Source organism: Phocoena phocoena, chromosome X, assembly GCF_963924675.1.
Source record: "Phocoena phocoena chromosome X, mPhoPho1.1, whole genome shotgun sequence".
Lineage (NCBI taxonomy): Eukaryota > Metazoa > Chordata > Mammalia > Artiodactyla > Phocoenidae > Phocoena > Phocoena phocoena.
The window spans coordinates 11,818,687-11,846,644 of NC_089240.1; the positions used below are offsets into that span (position 1 = coordinate 11,818,687).

General features: G+C 38.7%; 1 protein-coding gene across 1 annotated transcript; it reads right to left on the minus strand.

The window, feature by feature from the left end:
- Window positions 1–9,272: 9,272 nt before the first annotated feature.
- FANCB (FA complementation group B) lies at window positions 9,273–27,587 on the minus strand. Its single transcript, XM_065901054.1, has 10 exons — window positions 27,457–27,587; window positions 24,151–25,093; window positions 20,818–20,970; window positions 19,668–19,754; window positions 14,193–14,321; window positions 13,358–13,360; window positions 11,667–11,830; window positions 10,762–11,198; window positions 10,404–10,641; window positions 9,273–9,687 (listed from the first exon to the last, which is right to left on the minus strand). The coding sequence occupies exons 1-10, from the start codon at window positions 27,585–27,587 to the stop codon at window positions 9,273–9,275; spliced, it is 2,700 nt and encodes an 899-aa protein (XP_065757126.1).
- Window positions 27,588–27,958: the final 371 nt, after the last annotated feature.

Here is a 27,958-nt window from a genome sequence, read left to right on the forward strand (position 1 = left end):
GAGGGCAAAGTGGGAAGATTCCCGCACAGAGGATCGGTGCTGACCGGCACTCACCAGCCCGAGAGGCTTGGCTGCTCACCCGACGGGGCAGGCGGGGCTGCGAGCTGAGGCTCGGGCTTTGGTTGGAGAGCAAGGAGAGGACAGGGGTTCGCTGCGTGAACACAGCCTGAAGGGGTTAGTGCACCACGGCTAGCCGGGAGGGAGACCGGGAAAAGGTCTGGAGCTGCCGAAGAGGCAAGAGACTTTTTCTTCCCTCTTTGTTTCCTGGTGCACGATGACAGGGGTTTAAGAGCGCTGCCTAAAAGAACGCGAGACACGCGCGAGCCGCGGCGAAAAATGCGGACCCCAGAGACGGGCGCAAGCCGCGGCTGAAAACGCAGACCCCAGAGACGCGCACGAGCCGCGGACCCCAGAAACGGGCACGAGCCGCGTCTAAAACCGCGAAACCCAGAAACGGAGCACAGGTCACTATCCACACCTCCCCTCCCGAGAGCCTGTGCAGCCCGCCACTGCCAGGGTCCCGGGATCCAGGGACAACTTCCCCGGGAGAATGCACGGCGGGCCTCAGGCTGGTGCAATGTCACGCCAGCCTCTGCTGCCACAGGACCGCCCTACACACCATGCCCCTCCCTCCCCGCACCTGAGTGAGCCAGAGCCCCTGAATCAGCGGCTCCTTTAACCCCACCCTGTCTGAGCAAAAAACAGACGCCCTCCAGCGACCTACATGCAGAGGCGGGGCCAAATCCAAAGCTGAGCCCTAGGAGCTGTGAAAACAAAGAGAAAGGGAAATCTCTCCCAGCAGCCTCAAAAGCAGCGGATTAAAGCTCCACAACCAACGTGATGTACCCTGCATATGTGGAATACCTGAATAGACAACGAATCATCCCAAACTGAGGAGGTGGACTTTGAGAGCAAGCTTTATGATTTTCCCCCTTTCCCTCTTTTTGTGAGTGTGTATGTGTATGCTTCTGTGTGAGATTTTGTCTGTATAGCTTTGCTTCCACCATTTATCCTAGGGTTCTATCCGTCCGGTTTTTTTTTAATTTTCTTTTTTAATAATTAAGTTTAATTTTAATAACTTTACTATACTTTACCTTCTTTCTTTCTTTCTTTCCTCCCTTCCCTCCATTAGACAACGAATCATCCCAAATTGAGGAGGTGGACTTTGAGAGCAAGATTTATGATTTTTTCCCCTTTACCCATTTTTGTGAAAGGTGTATGTGTATGCTTCTGTGTAAGAGTTTTTCTGTATAGCTATGCTTCCACCATTTGTCCTAAAGTTCTATCCATCCCCTTTTTTTCTAAATAATTATTTTTAATTTAATAACTTTATTATACTTTATTTTATTTTACTGTATCTTCTTTCTTTCTTTTTTCCTTCCTTCCTCCGTCCCTCCCTACCTCCCTCCTTTCTTTCTTCCTTCCTTCCTGCCTTCCTTCCCTCCTTTCTTTCTTTCTTTCATTCTTTCTTCTTTCTTTCTTTCTTCCTACTTCTATTACTTCTTTCTCTCTACTTTTTCTCCCTTTTATTCTGAGCTGTGTGGATGAAAGGCTATTGGTGCTGCAGCCAGGAGTCAGTGCTGTGCCTCTGAGGTGGGAGAGCCAACTTCAGGACACTGGGCAACAAGAGACCTCCCAGCTCCACATAATATCAAATGGCGAAAATTTCCCAGAGATCTCAATCTCAACACCAGCACCCAGCTTCACTCAACGACCAGCAAGCCACAGTGCTGGACAACCTATTGCAAACAACTAGCAAAACAGGAACACAACCCCACCCATTAGCAGAGAGGCTGCCTAAAATCATAATAAGTCCACAGACACCCCAAAACATACCACCAGACGTGGACCTGCCCACTAGAGAGACAAGATCCAGCCTCATCCACCAGAATACAGGCACTAATCCCCTCCAACACAAAGCCTACACAACCCACTGAACCAACGTTAGCCACTGGGGACAGACACCAAAAACAACGGCAGCTATGAACCTGCAGCATGCAAAAAGGAGACCCCAAACACAGTAAGATAAGCAAAATGAGAAGACAGAAAAACACACAGCAGATGAAGGAGCAAGATAAAAACCCACCAGACCTAACAAATGAAGAGGAAATAGGAAGTCTACCTGAAAAAGAATTCAGAATAATGAAAGTAAAGATGAACCAAAATCTTGGAAATAGAATGGACAAAATGCAAGAAATATTTAACAAGGACCTAGAAGAACTAAAGATGAAACAAAAAATGATGAACAACACAATAAATGAAATGAAAAAGACTCTAGATGGGCTCAATAGCAGAATAACTGAGACAGAAGAACGGATAAGTGACCTGGAAGATAAAATAGTGGAAATAACTACTGCAGAGCAGAATAAAGAAAAGAACTGAGGACAGTCTCAGAGACCTCTGGGACAACATTAAATGCACCAACATTGGAATTATAGGGGTTCCAGAAGAAGAGGAGAAAAAGGGACTGAGAAAATATTTGAAGAGATTATAGTTGAAAACTTTCCTAATATGGGAAAGGAAATAGTTAATCAAGTCCAGGAAGCACAGAGAGTCCCATACAGGATAAATCCAAGGAGAAACACGCCAAGACACATATTAATCAAACTGTCAAAAATTAAATACAAAGAAAGCATATTAAAAGCAGAAAGGGAAAAACAACAAATAACACACAAGGGAATCCCCATAAGGTTAACAGTTGATCTCTCAGCAGAAACTCTGCAAGCCAGAAGGGAGTGGCAGGACATACTGGAAGTGATGAAGGAGAAAAACCTGCAACCAAGATTACTCTACCCAGCAAGGATCTCATTCAGATTTGATGGAGAAATTAAAACCTTTACAGACAAGCAAAAGCTGAGAGAGTTCAGCACCACCAAACCAGCTTTACAACAAATGCTAAAGGAACTTCTCTAGGCAAGAAACACAAGAGAAGGTAAAGACCTATAATAACGAAGCCAAAACAATTTAGAAAATGGGAATAGGAACATGCATATCGATAATTACCTTAAATGTAAATGGACTAAATGCTCCCACAAAAAGACACAGATTGGCTGAATGAATACAAAAACAAGACCCTTATATATGCTGCCTACAAGAGACCCACTTCAGACCTAGAGACACACACAGACTGAAAGTAAGGGGATGGAAAAAGATATTCCATGTAAATGGAAACCAAAAGAAAGCTGGAGTAGCAATTCTCATATCAGACAAAATAGACTTTAAAATAAAGACTATTATAAGAGACAAAGAAGGGCAGTACATAATGATCAAGGGATCGATCCAAGAAGAAGATATAACAATTGTAAATATTTATGCACCCAACATAGGAGCACCTCAATACATAAAGCAAATACTAACAGCCATAAAAGGGGAAATCGACAGTAACACATTCATAGTAGGGGACTTTAACTCCCCACTTTCCCCAATGGACAGATCATCCAAAATGAAACTAAAGAAGGAAACACAAGCTTTAAATGATACATTAAACAAGATGGACTTAATTGATATTTATAGGACACTCTATCCAAAATCAACAGAATACACATTTTTCTCAAGTGCTCATGGAACATTCTCCAGGATAGATTATATCTTCGGTCACAAATCAAGCCTTGGTAAATTTAAGAAAATTGAAATTGTATCAAGTATCTTTTCCAACCACAACGCCATGAGACTAGATATCAATTACAGGAAAAGATCTGTAAAAAATACAAACACATGGAGGCTAAACAATACACTACTTAATAACCAAGTGATCACTGAAGAAATCAAAGAGGAAATAAAAGAATACCTAGAAACAAATGACAATGGAGACACGACCCAAAACCTATGGGATGCAGCAAAAGCAGTTCTAAGAGGGAAGTTTATAGCAATACAAGCCCACCTTAAGAAACAGGAAACATCTCGAATAAACAATCTAACCTTGCACCTAAAGCAGTTAGAGAAAGAAGAACAGAAAAACCCCAAAGGTAGCAGAAGGAAAGAAATCATAAAAATCAGATCAGAAATAAATGAAAAAGAAATGAAGGAAACAATAGCAAAGATCAATAAAACTAAAAGCTGGTTCTTTGAGAAGAAAAACAAAATAGACAAACCATTAGCCAGACTCATCAAGAAAAAAAGGGAGAAGACTCAAATCAATAGAATTAGAAATGAAAAAGGAGAAGTGACAACTGACACTGCAGAAATAAAAAAGATCATGAGAGATTACTACAAGCAACTCTATGCCAATAAAATGGACAACCTGGAAGAAATGGACAAATTCTTAGAAATGCACAAACTGCCAAGACTGAATCAGGAAGAAATAGAAGATATGAACAGACCAATCACAAGTACTGAAATTGAAACTGTGATTTTAAATCTTCCAACAAACAAAAGCCCAGGACCAGATGGCTTCACAGGCGAATTCTATCAAACATTTGGAGAAGAGCTAACAACTATCCTTCTCCAACTCTTCCAAAATATAGCAGAGGGAGAAACACTCCCAAATTCATTCTACGAGGCCACCATCACCTTGATACCAAAACCAGACAAGGATGTCACAAAGAAAGAAAACTACAGGCCAATATCACTGATGAACATAGATGCAAAAATCCTCAACAAAGTACTAGCAAACAGAATCCAACAGCACATTAAACGGATCATACACCATGATCAAGTGGGGTTTATCCCAGGAATGCAAGGATTCTTCAATATACGCAAATCAATCAATGGGATAAACCATATTAACAAACTGAAGGAGAAAAACCATATTATCATCTCAATAGATGCAGAGAAAGCTTTTGACAAAATTCAACACCCATTTATGATAAAAACCCTGCAGAAAGTAGGCATAGAGGGAACTTTCCTCAACATAATAAAGGCCATATATGACAAGCCCACAGCCAACATCATCTTCAATGGTGAAAAACTGAAAGCATTTCCACTAAGATCACGAACAAGACAAGGTTGCCCACTCTCACCACTCTTATTCAACATAGTTTTGGAAGTTGTAGCCACAGCAATCAGAGAAGAAAAAGAAATAAAAGGAATACAAATTGGAAAAGAAGAAGTAAAACTGTCACTGTTTGCAGATGACATGATACTATTCATAGAGAATCCTAAAGATGCTACCAGAAAACTACTAGAGCTAATCAATGAATTTGGTAAAGTAGCAGGATACAAATTTAATGCACAGAAATCTCTGGCATTCCTATACACTAATGATGAAAAATCTGAAAGTGAAATCAAGAAAACACTCCCATTCACCATTACAACAAAAAGAATAAAATATCTAGGAATAAACCTACCTAAGGAGACAAAAGACCTGTATGCAGAAAATTATAAGACACTGATGAAAGAAATTAAAGATGATACAAATAGATGGAGAGATATACCATGTTCTTGGATTGGAAGAATCAACATTGTGAAAATGACTCTACTACCCAAAGCAATCTATAGATTCAATGCAATCCCTATCAAACTACCACTGGCATTTTTCACAGAACTAGAACAAAAAATTTCGCAATTTGTATGGAAACACAAAAGACCCCGAATAGCCAAAGCAATCTTGAGAACGAAAAACGGAGCTGGAGGAATCAGGCTCCCTGGCTTCAGACTATACTACAAAGCTACAGTAATCAAGACACTATGGTACTGACACAAAAGCAGAAATATAGATCAATGGAACAGGATAGAAAGCCCAGAGATAAACCCACACACATATGGTCACCTTATCTTTGATAAAGGAGGCAGGAATGTACAGTGGAGAAAGGACAGCCTCTTCAATAAGTGGTGCTGGGAAAACTGGACAGGTACATGTAAAAGTATGAGATTAGATCACTCCCTAACACCATACACAATAATAAGCTCAAAATGGATTAAAGACCTAAATGTAAGGCCGGAAACTATCAAACTCTTAGAGGAAAACATAGGCAGAACACTCTATGACATAAATCACAGCAAGATCCTTTTTGACCCACCTCCTAGAGAAATGGAAATAAAAACAAAAATAAACAAATGGGACCTAATGAAACTTCAAAGCTTTTGCACAGCAAAGGAAACCATAAGTAAGACCAAAAGACAACCCTCAGAATGGCAGAAAATATTTGCAAATGAGGCAACTGACAAAGGATTAATGTCCAAAATTTACAAGCAGCTCATGCAGCTCAATAACAATAAATCAAACAACCCAATCCAAAAATGGGCAGAAGACCTAGAGACATTTCTCCAAAGAAGATATACAGACTGCCAACAGACACATGAAAGAATGCTCAACATCATTAATCATTAGAGAAATGCAAATCAAAACTACAATGAGATATCATCTCACACCAGTCAGAATGGCCATCATCAAAAACTCTAGAAACAATAAATGCTGGAGAGGGTGTGGAGAAAAGGGAACCCTCTTGCACTGCTGGTGGGAATGTGAATTGGTTCAGCCACTATGGAGAACAGTATGGAGGTTCCTTAAAAAACTACAAATAGAACTACCATATGACCCAGCAATCCCACTACTGGGCATATACCCTGAGAAAACCAAAACTCAAAAAGTGTCATGTAACAAAATATTCATTGTAGCTGTATTTACAATAGCCCGGAGATGGAAACAACCTAAGAGCCCATCATTGGATGAATGGATAAAGAAGATGTGGCACATATATACCATGGAATATTACTCAGCCATAAAAAGAAACAAAACTGAGCTGTTTGTAATGAGGTGGATAGACCTAGAGTCTTGTCATACAGAGTGAAGTAAGTCAGAAAGAGAAAGACAAATACCGTATGCTAACACATATATATCGAATTTAAAAAAAGAAAATGTCATGAAGAACCTAGGGGTAAGACAGGAATAAAGACACAGACGTACTGGAGAACGGACTTGAGGATATGAGGAGGGGGAAGGGTGAGCTGTGACAAAGAGAGAGAGAGGCATGGACATATATACACTACCAAACGTAAGGTAGATAGCTAGTGGGAAGCAGCCGCATAGCACAGGAATATCAGCTCGGTGCTTTGTGACAGCCTGGAGGGGTGGGATAGTGAGGGTGGGAGGGAGAGAGACGCAAGAGGGAAGAGTTATGGGAACATATGTATATGTTATATGTATAACTGATTCACTTTGTTATAAAGCAGAAACTAACACACCACTGTAAAGCAATTATATCCCAATAAAGATGTTAAAAAAATTTTTTCACTGCAAAGTAAAGGAGCTGTTACAGTGGAGGATTACTGGACTGAATGTCAATATTATGACATAGTATGAGTGTGTTCGGTAATTGCAATCATTGTTGCTTTTGCTGTAGTCATCCATTTACAATGCTTGTTGTCAGTTTATTTATCTCTTGTAAAAATAAAATACAGTGTGTGTGTGTGAAAAAAGAAAAAGAAGAAAAAGAAAACAAAATTATACTGGAGTACAAAGCTCACTTGTAAAGAGGTTATTTGGTACATACAGATTAATACCTTTTGTTTGCTTTTATAAATAAAAAATAAGCAATATGCTATTTTTTTTATTATCCTAGCTTTTCTATAGATAAACTATTACAATCAAATTCTGTTTAGTTTTTTGACAGCCTCCATTTTATAATTTAGTTCCTATATTTTCTACCTGGTTGTTCTTTCAGAACATGTCATGCGAAGTTTCACTACACCTACTGACACACATTGCTTTCTGACTTCCAAAATTAATCCTGAAATTATCACATTTTCATTTCCAGAAAGTCTGAAATATTTTTCATTGAAATTTCATAGAAATCGAGCTATAGAACTCAATTTGCAATGGATTACTAAAAAAAGAGGTAGCATATTATATGGACAACCATAAAAACCGAGACAAGACAGTAATAACCTAGCTTCTCAAAAACCCACTTGCATCACCAGATCATCAGGGACAAGCACTTCTGAGGCATGGGGTGGGGGGATTAGCACTTCACTGCTGCAAGTGTGAAATGCCGGTTTCTATAATCATCTTTATGTCTCTCAAGTGAGACAGAAACTTCCATCTCACTTATGGATTTTAGACCAAAAAGGATCAGAAACATTCCTTTTGGCCCATATCCCTTTGTGTCTTTTTCCTTCTCCTGACATTCTCTTATTACTTCAGAATTCTTATTTTTTCCAAAAAGAAAAGAGAATAGGTTGAATTTTTATCCCTTTGAAATGCCTCACTGGACCCCTTAAAAAATCACTTAACTGAAGTGAATTTTCACTTACTTTTAAATTTCTCAGTCCCTAAGGAGTGCCATATTCTTTAAGTTACTTTAGTTAGGATTTTACATTTTAGCTTTGCCTAGAGTTGGAATTTCAGATGGCTTAAAGGCAATTTCAATTTTTTAAAAATAGTGGCCTATGAGGTATGCTTAGCCTTTTGAAAGAGAGATGCTTTTCAAAGAAATGCCCCCAAATTTTCACATGCCTATAGACTTCATAGAGGCTTTCTAAGAAAATTTAATGTAATACGGGTTTCCACCATAATGGTCTCACCTAGACACTCTGCCATTTAAATTTCCACAGGGGCTTGATATTTACAGAAACTTCTGAATCGTGACAACCTTGTTTATCCGTTTGAAGCTTTTTTTTTTTTTTTTTTGCGGTACGCAGGCCTCTCACTGTTGTGGCCTCACCCGCTGCGGAGCACAGGCTCCGGACGCGCAGGCTCAGCGGCCATGGCTCGTGGACCCAGCCGCTCCGCGGCATGTGGGATCTTCCCGGACCGGGGCACGAACCCGTGTCCCCTGCATCGGCAGTCAGACTCTCAACCACTGTGCCACCAGGGAAGACCTGAAGCTCATTTTTATATGCTAGGTTTTACTAAGCAGAGTATAATAAAAGGGCTACTTAAGGTTTTTTGAAGATTTAGAACAAAATATTGTTCCATCACCTGTGTCTTAAGTGGAAACACTAAGGCAGGATTTCTCCACCCCGGGCATTACTCACATTTGGGCTGGACCCTCCCTTGTCGGGGGCTGTGCTGTGCTGTGTAGCAAGTTTAGCGGCATCCCTCGCCTCAAGCCACTAGATCTGAATAGCACCCCTCTCTTGCCCTCCCCACCTGCCACTACTTTTGACAACCAAAAAATATCTCCAGACATAGCCAAACGCCCCTGGGAGGCAAAATGAGCCTAGGTGAGAAGTGCTGCTCTAAGGCATGCTATTTTGTGCATCTTCAAGATTCTACACTAAGCCTCAATCTTTACTTTTACAGAGAAGGCATATAATGTAAGATGAAAACAAGTAGGACCAAAACATTCTGGCAGGGGAAAATATTCTAAAATATAACCAAGCCGAGATTGTAATTATAAATCAGTCACTTTCTGGGCAGCAAGGTCTGATTTCAGCTGAACCTCAGCTAATTTCAAAGTCATTTCTCTGTAAAGGGCACCACTCACTTTTAGGTTCGTCCCCAGCTTTTGCTTCTTTTCTCTCTGAAGTTCTTTTCTGTAGGCATGGATGCTTTCCTCTATGTCTGATAAAGCAGCCACATCACCACTAGTCTTTTCTTTGCTTGCTTCACAACTCTGCACCAAGTTGCTTTCAACCTTAACTAAGGCAGAAGAAAAAGAACCAAGGATAACCAATTCCTTCTCCAAAGCTAATCCCAAATGACCAATTAGGAAATCCTCACTTCCTAATTTTAGATATTTGAAGAAACTGTTTATAGGGAGAACGCTGCTGAGATTATGAAGGCACTGGAACAAAACTGTTTGATTCCTGGAATAAAAAACCAAACACAATATTACACAACTTAGGACAGTGAAAAATGGTCACGTACAACATACTGTAGTAATCAATTAATATTCATTTCTAAACTCTTTAGTAATCATCAGAATCAATAATGCATTCATGTGGTCACTGACATAATTCAGACTGTAGCAATCAAATACGGTCAGCCCCGTGGTTGGTTGAATCGCAGATGTGGAACCCATGGGTATGGAGGGCGGACCATACTATGCCGTCCTCTAGGACTCGAGCATCCGTGGATTTTTGTGTCCACTGGGGTCCTGGAACCAATCCTCCATGGATACAGAGGAACAGCCGTATACATATCCTAAACCAACTCAGTTAGTATTAATCAGGTTGCTTCCTGATTAAAGTTCTTTCTCTGAGTAATAAGATCAAAATTATATTTTTAAAACTTCACTGTGGGGGAGTAGTAAGGGGAAATCTTAAAGTCATTATTAGGCCCTAATCAACCCCACCAAAAAGCCAAAAACAAACATAAAATCAAAACGGCTTCAGTTCCTAAATGAGACCACCTGTTCATTCATGTTGTACCAGGCGATGACCTGGACATGTCCCACAGTGGTATAGAACACTACCACGGGGATCCCTGTTGCACGCACGCACGCACGTGCGCGCGTGCACACACACACACACACACACACACACACACTTCCCTGGACCAATTCCAATTTGACGTGCATTACCTGGAATAGACTATTAAAATCCCTTCAAATGGTGTTCTTTGTTTCCAGTTGAAGAGTGTCCCATAGAAGCTTCCTGGCCTTTTGCAAAAGCAAATTTCTGGAAATTCTTTGATAACTTCACATTCCATGTGTTCTAAGAGCCATACCTTCATTGAAGTCAGAGCATAGCTGGGTGATATGATTTGAAAACAAGCTCTGTGCCAGGCCGCGAGAAGCGCAAAGAGATCTTCCATGTGTTCTATGGCAAAAACATGTCACAAGTGCTGTCATTAAACTCTGCCCATTATCACATAAAGGGAGTTCTTAAAATTTTCTGATTCTATTAGGTATATGATTAAAAAGGACCCACAAAAATTACCTATAGGTTTCTTCTTTGGAAATGTCAGTAGGTATTTTCCACTTGAAAGATCTTCTAGACTTAAAGCAATTCTGCCACACTGAACATAACGAGTTGCAGAATGGTTACCATTGTCTCTCTCTCTAATTTGTAGCAGCACAATGCAACAAAAATTACCGAATGCTAACAGTGGCGAAAGAGATGTTACAGCAGTAATCATCTGCACATACTCTTTCTCAGATGGTTGTACAAAAACAATGCTTTCCTGTTTCTCTTCCGCACTATCAACACTCAACTTGATTTTTTTTACCTCTGATCCTATTTCATATGGCACTGAGCCTGGTACTGGGGAAGACTTCCTACTCAACTTGATCACCCTACTTTGACACTTAATGAGCAGAAAGCTGGAGTTAGGGGCTTGATCCATTGACAGCGATAAAGTCACATGATTCAGGGACCTGTAAAAAATACAGAGCTCTGTTTACTCTAAAAGCTCATTCTTTAAAATCAAACAGATGATTAAATGCCATACAAACAACAACCAAAAAGTTTTATTCTCTCCTTTCCTAGGAAACATCATTTCAAATGTAAAATATATCAGAATATTAAGTGTAAAAGCCAAACACATTTTTAAAGATTCTGTAATAGCACTTCTCTTGAAATAGGAAAGCAAAGACGTTATAAATATGCTGGACTTAAGGAAGTAATTTTTTTAGGAGAAAGGAAAGGTAAAGTAATGCCTGTATTTTATTTTTGAGGTAGATTTTTCTCCTTTCCTCTTAAACAAGAAAAAAAAAACTACTAAGTTTTTAAAAGAGTCGATTTTGGTAATTATTTAGAATGAAATACCTCCATGCACTATATTTCTGTTGGACAGTGCTGTTGTAGAGCATCAAGATAATGTTATCATGTTAGAATTTACTTACACCTTCAAAGATGTGGTTTTCACTCCAACAACCAAGCTATCTTCTATTACACGATACCATATCTTCTCTACTAGCTGTTCTGAATCTTGAAAATTATCTGATAACTTTTCATCAAAGGTATAGACAGGATTTTCTTCTTCACCACAAAGAGTGGCAAGACATTCCTTATGGAAAAATGTTTAAATAACTGATTACAAAAAAAAAAAACACAAAAAACCTGCCAAATGTATCAAAACTAAAAAAAAAATATAAACCAGCTTTTGGCTGGGCCTTATGGCTTACATATTTAAAAATAAATTATCATCAATAATATATTATAGATTACACATAATTCACTAAAATAAAACTTATAAAACATATAATTAACCATCTACTTGGATTAAGAAGCATGGCCTGACTGTAAACAGGGCTCTGGGTACCCAACACAGAGCCAGCAGGGATGTAAACCTGGAGTCCATTTTGAAAAATAATCTCACAATATGTGCTCAAGGCATGCTGAGAACAATCCAATCTTTATCTTAGCAGTGACTAACTCTAAACTGTAACTGGAAACTTTTGTATGAATAACAGTGATTAAACTATCTTAGGACAGCTGATCGATTATTGCTAAAATTTTCTTCTTTTATTTTTCCTTATTTAAAAAAAATTCTAGTATAATTGATGCCAAAATTTTCTTCTTAAAGACCAGGCCACTCACTTATTTCCGCACACATATGGATTTATAATAGAAATGGAAATAGGAGGAGGAGTAATGATAATAATAATACACAACACTTACTGAATGCTTGCTATATGTTAGGCACTGTTCTAAACGCCATTCATGCGTCAATTTGTTTAACCATCACAATAACTCTAGTACCCTAGGTCGGTAGTATTATTATCTACATTTTCCAGATAAGGAAACTTGAGGCACAGGGAGGTTAGGTACCTCGCCCCAGGTCACCCAGTTAGCAAGACTCAGAGCTGGAATCTGAACCAGAGGCAACTGCTTCCAGAGCCCATGTTGCACATTAACCACTACTCTATACTGCCCCTCTATGTGGTAATTACTGAAAAAAGATATGGGCACTTACATTACAGTGAATGAAACATGTTCCTAGGAATCTGACACTTCTGCCAGTAGCTGTGAGATTTGAGGCAGGCTGTTCACCTGAAACCCGCAGAAATTTTTATTACCTGCCAGAATTGCTCTTAAAGTTAACAATGTAAAGGGCCCCAAACAGTGCCTTGTACGCAGTGGCTTCAATGCACTAATTTGTAACATTTCTTCCCCTTTTCTAACACCGGCAAAATCACCGGGGTCAAGTGGGGAAGGGAAATGGGAAGACTTTGAACAGTGACTTTCTACAAGGACTCGCATGAGGTTTCCCAGGAGATGAGAACAGTAATACAGAAATGCAAGACGATGTGCTTTTGTTTTTTACGTTAATGGAATCATATTTTGGGCCAAAATCATCATATGGCTAAGACCGAAATACAGACACAAGGCAAAGAGCATTACAAGAACAGTAAATCTTAAAGGGAGTCAAAGCAAGGCACTAAAGTGCCTTGAGGGAAGAAAATGCAACTTCAAGTGTATCTATGTCCAGCTTTTCTTGATTTATCTGTAACTCTGCTATGCTATCTTTCTCTGTAGGGAACGAATGTGCATAAATCCTATTTTTTATGAAGTCAAAGCAGTTTTTGCTCACTTTCTACATTACTATACTGGCACAAGTAACTGCAAGGTACCTGAAGAGGTTCTTACGATGGTCAACCACAAGGGAAACCAGAGTAAAATTATAAAAAGCAGATATGAGGACTAGAAGAGCATAGCAATTTAGGGACATTAAGTAGAGGAATAAATATCCTTAGAAATGAACCATGCAACAGACTAAAAGAATAATTATATTAATGATGAAATTATGTCACCATTAATACAAGGTAAAATAATACTCAGTATATTCTGTTTAAGAAGTCAGAAAACATATACAATTGCCCCTTGAACAAAAGGAGTTTGAACTGCGCAGGTCCACTTATATGTGGATTTTCTTCAATAGTAAATACTACAGTACTACTCGATCACCAGTTGCTTGAATCTGCAGATGGGGAACCAGGGATACATATGGCCCACAGTAAAGTTACTTGTGGATTTTCACTGCGTGTAGGGTCGGCACCCCTGACCCCCATGTTGTTCAAGGGTTAACTGTAATTCACTTAGGAGTAATTTCTATTCAAACTATACAAATAAAACAGTTTAATATTTAAACCTTGTTTAAACAAAAGGACTTGTTCCCCGAGGTTCCTGATAACTGAGATTTTAATATCCTACAGAACAATTTGCAAATTGGTAAAATATTTGGCTCTTTAACCAAATAGTTTTCAATGTCATAAAAGCCCACCATTACATAATCCCTGCCACTTTGCTTCTTGATCCATTGTGCAGCATTTTCTAATATATTCCAATATTCTCATTTATAGAACTCTTCAATAGCTTATAGGTTTTCAATTCATAAAATGATAAAACGGTCACATGATCAAGTTTACCTCCTCTGCACTTGATGTACTATCATCTTTCCCTTGAAACAGGTTCATTAAAGCCTTGTAAGATTTTGAAATAATTTTTTCCTTAAGCAAGAGATGCTGCTGTAATTCCTGAACAGAAACCAAACCAACCTGTAGAGTATAAAGAAAAATCATTGCCAGAGACACAATAAATGAAACCGAACGTACCAATAATTCAGTAAGTATTTTCTCCAAATTTGCTTATTAATTCATTTTTCTACAAACAAGTAAAGAATACGTCTCAGAGCAAAACTATTTACAAAATTTGAGTCTCTAATTACAAAGGAAAATAAACACAGCAAATAATTATAATAGTTTACATATCAAATTGAGAGAATGCCAATGTATTTGCATCTGTTTCACTAGTGAGTTAAGTAATGAATCAATATGAATAAGTCCAATCAATATTACTAAAAAGCAAGGCCTACCAACACTCCTACTCCAACAAGAAAACTGTTTTGCTTGTTGAAATAATTTCTGCTTCAAAAAGCAAGACGTATCATTATGAACAGAAATGCTTACCTTTGATTTGATACTGCCTGAAATCCTCTGTTCATATGACCTTTATAGCAAAATTTTAAAGGTAACATGTAACTGTCACACGTTAATTGTTGTGCAAATAAACTCAATGCTCGGGTCCAGTCTTAACTATCAGGGGGTAAAAACTGGCTCTGAACTGGGCAAACAGCAAACCATTCCTTTTATTATACTAGATAAATAGATTTCAGCACTAAGGATGAAACATTCATGAAATATATTTTACTCCTGAAAATTTAAAAAGAGTCGCGTCACTGAACATTTAGAAGCGGCTTCATTTCAGATGGATATCTGAGACTGTTAAGTATTAATTCAGCTTTTAATATAACATGTTCTTCTAGACTGAAAAAAACAAGATGCAGCCTGCATTTGCCTTTCTTTTAAATTACATTTTAAGGCAGATAAATTCTTTTTCCTTTTATCAATGAATAGAAGTTGGAGAGTAAAGACTGAATTCTATCTTCCCTCGGTGCACAAAGCACGTAAAGTGTCTACCTAACGTTTTAAAACTTCATCTGTTAGCCTACCTCCGAGGGCTCCACGTCATTCACGTTCCATCATTCATTGGCCAAGTAACTCACGACTGTGAGGCCGTGAGATGTACCTGTCTGGGGTGGAGAGCCAAGTGTGAAGCTGCTGGAGGGGCAGAGAGTGGAAGAGAAGGCTACACAGGCAGAATGACAATGAGGGCACCCTCAGAAATTATCCGTGGTCTCTCTTCCCTACTCTCTTCAGCATGACCCTCACTCCAGGAATAAATCGTGTGTCATTAGACTTCTTAAATATTCTATGTTGTTACAAGTTTTGTTAGAAAATGATGAAAATAAGCCCATGATAACAAATTTAAACAACATAAAAAGACATCTCACCTTCCCTTCCTAGACCCTCAATCCCATTTGCACAGCCAAAAGATTGCTTACCTTTCCAGAACTTTTCCATGTATATGTTAAGGTATGCTTTCATTCTCCTCCTCATAAACAAGACCTACCCCAAACCAAACAGAGGAGCACACTGCACTGCGTGACACTGAATCTTGCTTTCCTGTTCTTATTGTGATCTCTTTCATACGTGCAGAAGAGTTTGCAAGACAAAAAAGCAGTTCATAGACTAATGATGAAGTAGATACCCCTGGAACCACACCCAGGTCAAAAAAGCAGCACTTTAGGAGCAGCCCATGGGCCCTCTCCAATAGAGAACCTCTCTCTGCCGGAGGCAACACTACCCTGGCCTTTCAGGATAACTTCCTTGTTGGTCTTCATCATTTTACCATCATCATATGAACTCCTAAAGAATATGTTTAGTCTGTGTGTGTGTTCTGCTTCTGAACTTTTATAAGTGGAATCGTTCTGTATGTAATCGCTTTTCGAGTCATCTATTTGTCGCTAGTAGCTGCAGCTCATGCCTTTCACTGCTCTGTAGCATCCCATCGGCTCACTACACCAGTTCCCCTCTCCTTCCTCCCGCTGATGGACAGCTGGGTTATGCCCAGCTGTGGAGCATTACAAACAATGCTGCTGTGAACATTCCTGTACCTAGGCACAAGTGTCTCCAAGGTCCTGGCCTCTCCTTATCCCCTCCAACAAGTGGCTGGAAAATAAAATGCATAGGGGAAAGAACAGTGAGCCGAACTCTAGCTCTAGCTCTGCAAGCTACCTCACATTTCTGGCTCTCCATCTGCTTCCTTGTATGCAAAATGGCGGAGAGGTAGATTTGTTCATCTCTAAAAGGCCTTGCAGCGCTTAGAAATGTTTTGAGCCACATTGAGAGCTAGTGGTAGCATGTGGATACTTGAAACAACATGGACGCTCAGCTATCTCTCGTACGTCCCTGCCTTCCCTCTCTGTTTCTTTCAGATTTTCCTTCTTTGTCTCTGTTGATACCTTCTAGATAATTTTCTTAACAGTCTAGTTTGCTTATTTGCTCCACATCTCTGAGTCAACTGTTAAACTCATCTGTTTTTTTAAATTTCAATTTAATTTTAGTTTATAGAAATGGTTATTTTCTGTGAAAAATTAATCATGATGCCTTGTTTCTTCATGTGCTTAATTATTCTGTAGGTGGCTCATTTTCTTTCAAAAATTACTTGTGAGATTCAGAAGAGACCTAGGATAAATGTGTATTCCTAGAGAGGATTTTATGTTGTTTCTGCCAGGTGACTAGGGCACTCTTGCTTTATATTAAATACAAATGCTCCCACGGCAATAGTAGCATCAGTGTTCTGCTTGCCTCCCTGGGTTCCAGCCTTTAGAGTTTGGCCTGCTAATTTATTCTTATATTTCCAGCTTTTTGATGCTTTTAAGAATATATTAAAAACATATTTCATCTATCATTTTAAGTTGTTTTTATCATCAGAGTTGATCCAAATAAATTAAATGACATATTACCAGAAGTGGAATTTCTAAAAGTCATGCTTTCATAAATTAAATTATTTTGGCATCATTTAACAATCCGTATAAAGAGGTACCTTAATCATTCTGACAGCTGCACACTATTCCATGGTTCGGTTATATCATATTTACCATACTCCTAATGATGGATATTTAGATTTTGATTGAACTTTGTTTATTACTACTACTTAAACGTTCCTGTAAAATCAGCTTTGCTTACATGTATAAGTATATGTTTAGAACAGATTTCTAGAAGTGAAACTGCAAGAGTAAAAAGATATGTGCAATTCACATTTTAATAGCTGTAACAAGTTTCCTTCTGAGGAGGTTGGACCACTTTACATACTCAACAATACTGTTTTAGGGCTTCCCTGGTGGCGCAGTAGTTGAGAGTCCACCTGCCGATGCTAGGGGACACGGGTTCGTGCCCTGGTCCAGGAAGATCCCACATGCCATGATGCGGCTGGGCCCGTGAGCCATGGCCGCTGAGCCTGCGCGTCCGGAGCCTGTGCTCCGCAACAGGCGGAGAGGCCACAACAATGAGAGGCCCACGTACCGCAAAAAACCCCCCAAAACTCAATACTGTTTTAGCATAATGCCTATTTATATTAAGAAAATTAATCCTTTGTCAAATATGTTCCAATTTCTTTTTATATAATTTGCCTTTTTATTTATTTTACTTTGTTTGGAGCACAGAAGTTTTTAATGTAATCAACCTCTTCCTTTATGGTTCTATGTCCATTATGTTTTATTTATCTACTGTTTACATTCACATCTAATATGTGTTCACTAAGCATTTACTGAATTCACTTTAATATTAAAATACTTGCAAAAAAAACTTTTAAAGGGCCTGCAAAGTACAAATATTTACTATCTGGCCCTTCACCAAAAAACTTTGCCAGGGATAAAGGAAAAAGATAAATGACAACACAAAGAAATAGACAAATCAGAAAGGAGGGACAACTGGCCTGGCCTCCTCATTAGTGTCACTCTTTGCAAAACAGGGAGAGGGCATAATTCTAGATGAAAAGACCAATGAGACATATATAATCAAGTGCAAGTGTAAACTGATCGGATCCTGAAAAAAGCAGCCATATAAAAACATTTTTGTGGCAATTGAAGCCATTTGAATATGGACTGAATAGTAAATAAGATGAAGAGATTATTATACTAACTTTCTAAGCAAGTAATGGTATCGGGGTTACATAGGAGAATGTCTTTATTTTTAGGAGATTCCTGCTAAAACACAGAGGAGTGAAGTATTAGAAGATTTGTAACTTTCAAATGGTTCTGCAAAAACGTACAAATACATGTACATACACACACACACACAAGCAGAAACAGATGAGGAAATGTGATTTTTTATAAAGTAACAATAGTTGAATCTACATGGGGACTAGAGATAATCACTTTTATTCTATGAATTTTCTGTATATTGGAAAATTTTTATGAATGAAAGAAGGCAGGTTACATAAGAACAGGCATCTTATAATCACATTTCCATGTAAACTTGTATATATTCATTAAAAACATCAACAAGAATATGCAAGTCAAAGTGTTAAAATTGGTTATATCACAGTAGTGGAATCATAGGTAATTGTTAGTATCTCTTGAATATTTCTTGGCATAGTCTGAGTATTTTACAGGGAATGTGTGTTACCTTCATACATTTGGAAAAAAAATCAAAAACTTAGAGAGCTTTGTATGGAAAACTTGAAGGTAAACTGATCATGTTTAGAACATGTCATGATTCATCATATTTGCTGCTCCTTTAAAAGAGTTATGGTATGCTGATCCTAAAAACTAGGAAGAATGTGTTTTCAAAAGTCAGCCTCTATTTTACCTTATAAGGCTTATTAAATTTACATAATCTTACGACATAAAGGAATCATGTTTAGATGACACATTTATAAGTAATGTCATAATAGCTTTTACAGAGGTACCAAAAAAGGAAATAGATCCTTTGAAATACAGGTTTCCCCACTACCCAAAAGTAGAGCATGCCTATGAAACCTTTTGAAAGCCATTATGAAATGATGTAAAGCAAAGAAGCAATTACCTTAGGACACATCTTGCTAAGGGATGCACAAAAAAAATGGGAGATAAAGCACGGGTGCTCACAGACACAGGTCAAAGCTATGGCAGCTGGATGCTGAGATGCCAAACTCAGTCCCCAGGAAGGAGCTTGGCGGGGTTACTCTCGCTTCTCGGGACGCGAGGTGTAACGGCTCATCACAAAACAAACGCTGAACGCTATTTTCGCTTTCGCCTTTTTTCATAAAAGCGAAAGTCCTCTTTGGATTTCTTTTGGTTAGCAAAAACAGGTGCTAACGCAGGTCTTTCGTAAAAGCAAAGTGGCATAAAGCAAAGTGGCATAAGGCGAACTTTCAAAAAGCAGGGGATACCTGTACCATATTTTTCCCTCCCAATCACTCAGTTTCTTATACTTTAAGGACCTTTCTTTCAATGTTCTTTCCTTCATTTAGAACAGCAATAATCCAAAAAAGCAAAAGGAGAAAGCAAAGACACTAACTTTCAATCTTCTTTCCAGAGGTGGAACCACCAAATAATTCTCTTTGCCGTCAAATAACTCATCTTCATTGTAATCCAATGATTCACTCTAATAAACAAAACAATACACTAAAACTGAAATTTTGAAATAAACTGAAAATTCTTAAGATTAACAAAATACAATTAAAGTTTATCCAAAAGGCAGTGTGCCACAATACACATTGTTATATAAAAGACAAGATACATATTTTCCCCCTCATCTTCTCATAACTAGAGAAAAAATTATTATTTCCACTATTACCACCCACCTAACATTTGTATACTGCTTCAAAAAGTATCAGCTTGGGCTTCCCTGGTGGTGCAGTGGTTGAGAGTCCGCCTGCCGATGCAGGCGACACGGGTTCGTGCCCCGGTCCGGGAAGAGCCCACATGCCGCGGAGCGGCTGGGCCCGTGAGCCATGGCCGCTGAGCCTGCGCGTCCGGAGCCTGTGCTCCGCAACGGGAGAGGCCACAGCAGTGAGAGGCCCGTGTACCGCAAAAAAAAAAAAAAAGTATCAGCTTACTAGGCTTTTATAAAATCCCATAACTAGAGAAAATACCAATTATCCTCATTTTACTAATGGAAAAAGAAAACAGAAAAAAAAAAACCCTGAGGCTCAGAGATGTTTTATATAGATCTGAAACTTCCAGAGTATTATTTTCCTTATGCTCAAAATCTTAAGATATTATGAACTGTTACTTCTTTTAGTAAAGTAGTTTCGCTTTATTTTGTTCCTTAATTAATCCAATATTATCTTGTTTATTGGTATAAAATGTGCTTTTCAGAAGCAACGATAAAGTTAATTTACAGTATTATTGTCACTTGAGTGAATACCAGATACACTATATTCCAAATTTATAACAAAAACACCTACACTAATATGTATAAAATAGATAACTAATAAGAACCTGCTGTATAAAAATAAATATCTTTAAAAAGTCAATTTGTATAACATCTGTTGAAAGAAGAGTTAATGTACTATTTAAAAGATTCAATGTATGTAGTTTTAAAGTTCTAAAAGCTTACTTTAAGTATGAAATCAAAAATATTTAAAGGGTAAGTCAAAAGCCTTAAAGAGCTCAAATTTTCTAAAGTGTTCTTAAGTAATGCATAAAAAGTAAACAGAACTTACTGAATAGTTTAAGTTGTCCAGGTCTGTTATTTTAAAGGAACTGAGGCAATCTGAATTCAAGGGGTCCTTAAAAAGTAGCAGTACTTGTTCAGTTCCAGTTCCAAGAAAGTCATCTATCAGTACTGAGCTAACTTTCTCCCACTTAGCAGCAACCTGAAAGAGAGTGTTAAAGAAGGAATAGAGAAGAAAAAAATCAGATGTGAAGTAAGCTAAATCCTTTTGTTGCACGTAGCTCTAATTTGTCATCTTCAATCTTACAAACAAGCCATGAAAATGGTAGGGTAAACACTAAAAACTAAACTAAAATAAAGATATTGGGAGATGAGAAGACATAAGGAGTCATCAATTTATAAATAGCAAGGTACTGACATTTCTTTATCAACATTTGTCCAGGGACTGTCACGTTCCTGATTTCTATATTAAAAGTTTATAATTTATAAATTCTAACACTTCTCATGACTAACTCTAGTGAAGATTCTTTCTCTAACCGGTTAATTTAAGGATGACCCTCACTCCCATAAGCCTTAGTGGATATGTATTTATGATCAAACCAATTAAACAAGGAATTCAGTGGCATTAGGTAACTAGACGGTACTAGCAAACACTTTAAGAGCTCTCAAAGCAGAATAACGTTTAAGAGTCCATATGAAATTAATTAATACCCTAAACTCTGGTAGGACAAAACAGTCATTATGAGGGGCACAGAAGGGGAGGGATCCTAATAGTAGGGCACCTAGAATCATCCTAGCCTAATGAAATGATTTCTTAGGTTTATACAAGAACGTGACACCCCAAGTTTAAAACAGAAGACAACTTCTTAAAGATCCATAAAGCTGAAAGCTTCCAGATTGGTTCCCTAGAAAACTAACACCATGGGGATCAGAAATCCCTTCTCCCTCAGGCAGAAAAGCTGAAACTCCCACTTAGAATCCCGCATGGATACATCATCCTCTAGGTGGAGGGTAGCCTGCATTACAGCAAGAACATAAGACTCTCAATCTATATAATGAAATATCAATCTTTCCCCTATAAGGTTAATTCCAAAGCAGTGATTTTTCACTCATGCAGGGAGAAAGCTGTAAACTCATATACTCCCTTCCTCCCACTGCCCCACCATGAATAGCATGGACTATAATGAACCATGTGAAGAGACACTGGTAATAAGAATGTGCTCAGCACGCAAACACCATAGAGCTGTGCACGCATGCATGCACACACAAGCCTGCAATCTCTAGCTCTAGAATAGCGTCATCCAAAAGAAATATACGTGAGCCACAAATGCAAGGCACATATATAACTTTAAATTTTCCAGTAGCCAATAAAAGAAAGTTCTCTAGTAGCAGTAAAAAGGTGAAACTTATTTTATTTAATCTACCTAAAATATTATTTCAATTCAATATAATCAATAAAAATTATTAAAGAGATATTTTATTTCCATTTTTTACGAAGCCTTTGAAATCTGGTGTGTATTTGACATGGACAGCACGTTCTAATTCACACCAGCCACATTTCAAATGTTGAATCGCCACCTGCGGCTAGTGGCTACCGTATAAGACATCGCACCTCTAGAACATATTAGCCTCTTTCTATCTACAACACACCACAATCTGTTTCACATATACCTGACAATGATCTCAATTTTGAAATGCCTGCTACATAGATACTTGTCAAAACTTGCAGAGACAATTTCTTAGCTGTGGCACATGGTATCTTTAGTTGCAGCATGCGGGATCTAGTTCCCTGACCAGGGATCCAACCCGGGCCCCCCCGCATTGGGAGCACGGAGTCTTACCCACTGGACCACCAGGGAAGTCCTGTGATAGAAAATTTAATTGAGCTTCTAATTAAATGGACAGGGCACATCAAGTAAGGCAGTATCTGCTTTTTTTCCCAAAGCAGCACAGGAACTTAAAAGATTGTATAATGTATTAAAAAAACTACTTTGGAAGATCTTAAACTATAAACACTTCATATCACAGAAATGAATGTGCTGATAAACATCTTAAGCCAGGAGGACGCAATGTTAACAAAACACCAGCGTCAGAGAAATATTATCGGAGACGCACAGTTATAATCCTCCAACTTCCTTTTCATTTTCTGCACCTTTTTACTTGTTATTGAATGCTCAAATACCAGTGAGTATTTTAAAGCAATTTCCCAACCTTACATTAAAAGACATGACTACATATAGATAAAATGTGAATGCTTGCTCAAAGGACAACTCTGAGTTTCAAAATGTAACATAATGAAATTCTCTAAGCAACGGTTTTTAGAAAAATTAACCCATCACTTTTCTCTGGAGAACAATTATTTTTCTCTAAAGGGACAATGATAGATTTCAAGGAATTCCTCTAGATTTCATTTTAAGTTTAAAATGATAATGACCAACTTTTAAAAAGCTCAAAAACTGGGCTTCCCTGGTGACGCAGTGGTTGGGAGTCCGCCTGCCGATGCAGGGGACACGGGTTCGTGCCCCGGTCCGGGAAGATCCCACATGCCGCGGAGCGGCTGGGCCCGTGAGCCATCGCCGCTGAGCCTGCGCGTCCGGAGCCTGTGCTCCGCAACGGGAGAGGCCACAACAGTGAGAGTCCGGCGTACCGCAAAAAAAAATAAATAAATAAAAATAAAAAAAGCTCAACAACTGATTTGAGTTTTCTAGAAAGGTTAATGATCTTGTTCTAAGTAAAAATACAAAGCCAATTATTACCAACTCATGAAAATTAAAAAGTTATAGTAAAAGACAAATAAATAGATAATTGTTGTTATGTATTTATGTATTCCCCCAAACTCAAGGGTTTTATGACTCAAAATCGCAAGGCAAAATCCTTATCAAGTAATATTCAGATAATTTTAAGAAAAAGGACTGATGTAACATATATGATTTTCTTTTTAGTGCAGCACTAAAAATTGATTTGGATAATCAGACTCCAGGATGAACCCTATGAAGCACAGGGATGCTTAGTAGGTCTAAGACTGTGCCAACTGAATGATTAAAAGTACCATACCTGGGGCTTCCCTGGTGGCGCAGTGGTTGAGAATCTGCCTGCTAATGCAGGTAACACGGGTTCGAGCCCTGGTCTGGGAGGATCCCACATGCCGCGGAGCAACTAGGCCCGTGAGCCACAACTACTGAGCCTGCGCGTCTGGAGCCTGTGCTCCGCAACAAGAGAGGCCGCGATAGTGAGAGGCCCGCGCACCGCGATGAAGAGTGGCCCCCGCTTGCCACAACTAGAGAAAGCCCTCGCACAGAAACGAAGACCCAACACAGCAAAAATAAATAAATTAATAAACTCCTACCCCCAACATCTTCTTTAAAAAAAAAAGGTACCATACCTGAAAGTTCTTTTCCCAAACAGCACAAGCATCACTGGCCCTAAAGGATATGACGAAAAGGAGGTCTCCTCCACCTGAATCCATAAGTTGAACTGCACAAGGATCTCCAAACGGAAGCTGGCACACACTTTTAGGAGTCCCATTTTGGAATGAAATCAGCTGATTCTTTTGAGTAAGAGCAATCAGCGACATTCTTAACCGGTTGTTGACAATCTCAGTTGCACAGACATGCACACATGTTATCACACTGGTATAAACAGGAGGGATAATGTATGTATCACTTATTACTTCTTCCCTTTCGAGCGAGTATACACAAAATTGAGTATTCCAAGTTGCATAGTCTGATTTTGAAGGCTGTGGGGTACATCCTTCCTCAGATAAGTTACATCTCTTTCGTCCTAACAAAACCATACCTACATTTTCAATCTCCCCTGCCCACTCAATAGAGGAAAACTTAATGGACATAGTAACAACTTTGCCAGTTTGGGAAGAGATATAAAAGAATGTTTGGACATGTCTCCATAAAACTAAAGGGCCATTAAGGATCCTTATGCTGTCCTTCAACTCACAGTGTAGGCTAAAACTCAAACGCTTTTCAAATTTATTGGTACTGTGAAGAAATAGTAGAAAATATCTGAAAACGTTACTCTTTTTAATGCACTGTATCATAATATAAGGCAGATTAATTCCAGTTCTGAAATCTGAAACACAGTTGCAACCTATAATTCTTAAATGAGAGTATTCTTCTTTTATCCTGAAGAATCCAGTGGATTTCTGAACAAATACTCCTGTTCCTCTGTCAAATACCATTCTTCTGACATGTAACACAGTTGTTTTTGTAGGCCCTTCATCTACAAAATTTCCTTTAGACAAACGAAAAACAAGGACTTCTCCATTATAACAGAAGAGCCTTTCTTGTTCATTAGATGACATTGCTTGTTTGCTAGTAAAGCCACAGTATCAAGTCCAATTTTCAAATGTAAATCGATTCCAGTTGATGCTTCTAAACCTAAAAATGAAATGAGGGAAACTGCCATCCAGTAGGCAGAGCTGAAAAGAAAACGCATGTTTTTGTTAGAGAACCATCACATAGGTAACTATAAACTTTGACATTTTAAAGCTTTTTATGCTATTTTAACAATGTCATGCTTATCAAAAAACTGTATCCCAAATATTATTTCTGTACAGCCGTTAAAAAACACAGTTTGCAAAGAATGCAAATAACCACACCACAAAAGATAACCGAATGTGTTAACAGCATCTATTAAAAGGTGTGGGGGCTCTATTATAAGGAACTGCACACATTCTCTCTGGCTCAGGGAATTTCTTAAGGGTTCTACTTCTGTCTCTCAAACCTACCAACCTAATCTGGTTTCTCCCTGTCGGCCTTAGTCCCTCTACAATGACAACTCAGTCAGTCAAGGATTCAAATTAGAGCACTCCCACAGCCCAGGCGCTAGGGTTCCTGCTTCCCTGAGAAAGGAGTTCAAACGGACTCGATGGCCAAAATGAAAGCCCAGAAAGAAAAACAGGAGATGCTGTAATATGGCTTTAAAAAATCTCCGTAAGCGTAACAGAAATAAATCTTAAATCTTACTTTGCAAAAACAGCGCAGTTTTACACCCTAAGGAAGTCACTATCCTCATTCAAAGTAGAAGAAAATAGAGATTATAGAGGATCTATAAAATAGAGGATCCTCTATAAAACAGAGGATCAAAATAGAGTATCATTATTATAATGAACACAAGAATTAAATAATAGCTATCAATTATTCACGCTTATTATATGCCAGGTACAATACATGCATTATTTCACTTAAAGCTCACAACTACTCTTTTAAAGTAAGTATTCTTATTATCCCATCTTATAAACAAGAAAACCGTAGTCTAACAAAGGTCAGAAAATTCTTCCAAGCTTACAAAGCTAATCAGCAATGGCACTAGATTTGGAAGAGGGGCCCAATGCCTCCTGAACCTACACTTTTAACCACTACACTGTCCTGGCACACATTCCCTTACTCTGAACACTGGTTATAAGAAAGGCAACTTGAGAGAATCAGTAAAGTAGAATACATAACAAAGGAACACCCCCTCCACTGAACACATGTAAGAAAACATGTAAGAAAAAGATGTTGATGTCTCTTTATCCAGTGGCTATATATGCTGAGTCACTCCTGTAACAGTTACCAAATGCTTAGCATATGCTAAGAACCGTGCACCTTTAGAACACCCTCTGAATGTTGGGCCTGCCTTTTACTAGATGTGTGATCTATGGCAAGTTTCTTAACCCCTTTGTGCCTCACATCCACATCTATGTAACGGGGTGTAGTAACAGTATCTACCCCACAAGGTGCTGGAATTAGCTAATATAACTCACTTGAAATAGAAGCTGGCACATAGAAAGTGCTAATAAAGGCTAGCTACTATCATTCTCATCATCATGGCTGGCTCTGGTTCATACAGTACCTAATCTTAGAAACATCAGCATAGTTGCATACTTAATGGTCTGTGAATGCTGAAATGTCTCCCGTCACTCACTATAAGTAACTCTAACTCATACTCTCTCTTTTCTCTTATTTGTGGGTCACTTACACCAGGAAAATAAAGTACTTTAGAAATAAATGAAAACTAGGTCACGTACAAGGAAGTAATATTGTTTTCCTCTTTCAAATGAGAAGCAAACTCCAAAGGCTTAGGTTTTGTTCTTTTAATATAAAAATCTACCAATAGTCCAATTAGAAAAAATATCACTGAACCATTAATCTATAAATTTAACTTAATATAGCCTGCATTTTATTGAAATGACTTGATTTAGAGGGGATTCTCCTTAAAAGCAGACTAGATTAGACAGCATCTACATTCGAATTGGAGATGCTGCACCTTATTGTCTAACTTCCAAATACATGTGGTTTTAAAATATGCTCACAGCAACTAAGCCCATGTACCACAACTACTGAGCCTGCACTCTAGAGCCCACGTGCTGCGACTACTGAAGCCCACACACCTAGAGCCCGTGCTCCACAGCAAGAGAAGCCACCACAATGAGAAGCCGGCGCACTGCAACAAAGAGTAGCCCCAGCTTGCCGCAACCAGAGAAAGCCCGTGCGCAGCAACGAAGACCCAACACAGCCAAAAAAATAAAATAAAATATGCTCACAAATTTCTTTGAAATTCCTTCCATCAAGAAGGAATCTCCTCCCCTTGAGTGAGGCCTGGTCATTATGACTCACTTCAAGCCAACAGAATACAGCAGAAGACTGGGTGACAGAGCATGGTGGTTTCCTCAGTGACCTGTTCCTTGGCTCACTTGCACTGGGGAAAGCCACCTGCCGTATCATTAAGACACTCGGGCAGCCCCGCGGAGATGTACACGTGGCAAGGAACTGTGGCTTCCTGCCAACAGCCAGCAAGGGACTGAGGCCTTTTGCCAAGAGCCATGTGAGTAAGCCTTCCAAGGATCCCATCTCCAGCTCCAGTCAAGCTTTCCTGAGCAGACCCACCCTGGCTAAGCGGCTCCCAAATTCCTGGTCCTCAGAAATTTTAAGTTAATAAATGTTTGTTGTTTTATGCTGCTCAATTTGGGAGTAATTTGTTATGCAGCAACAGATAAATACATTCCTCTATGGCATTTGGGGTTTTTTTCCAAATCAAATTGATGATATTGCTTTTGAGAATTTCAAGAAGTATTAGTGAAGTAACTGGAGATACTAGATCATAATACAAACTAGCAGAAGCCAGTTTCCTGGCTTGTTGTTAAGCAATTCATGCGAAGATCTGGGACAACAGGTACCCCAGAGTAGTTTCAGCTT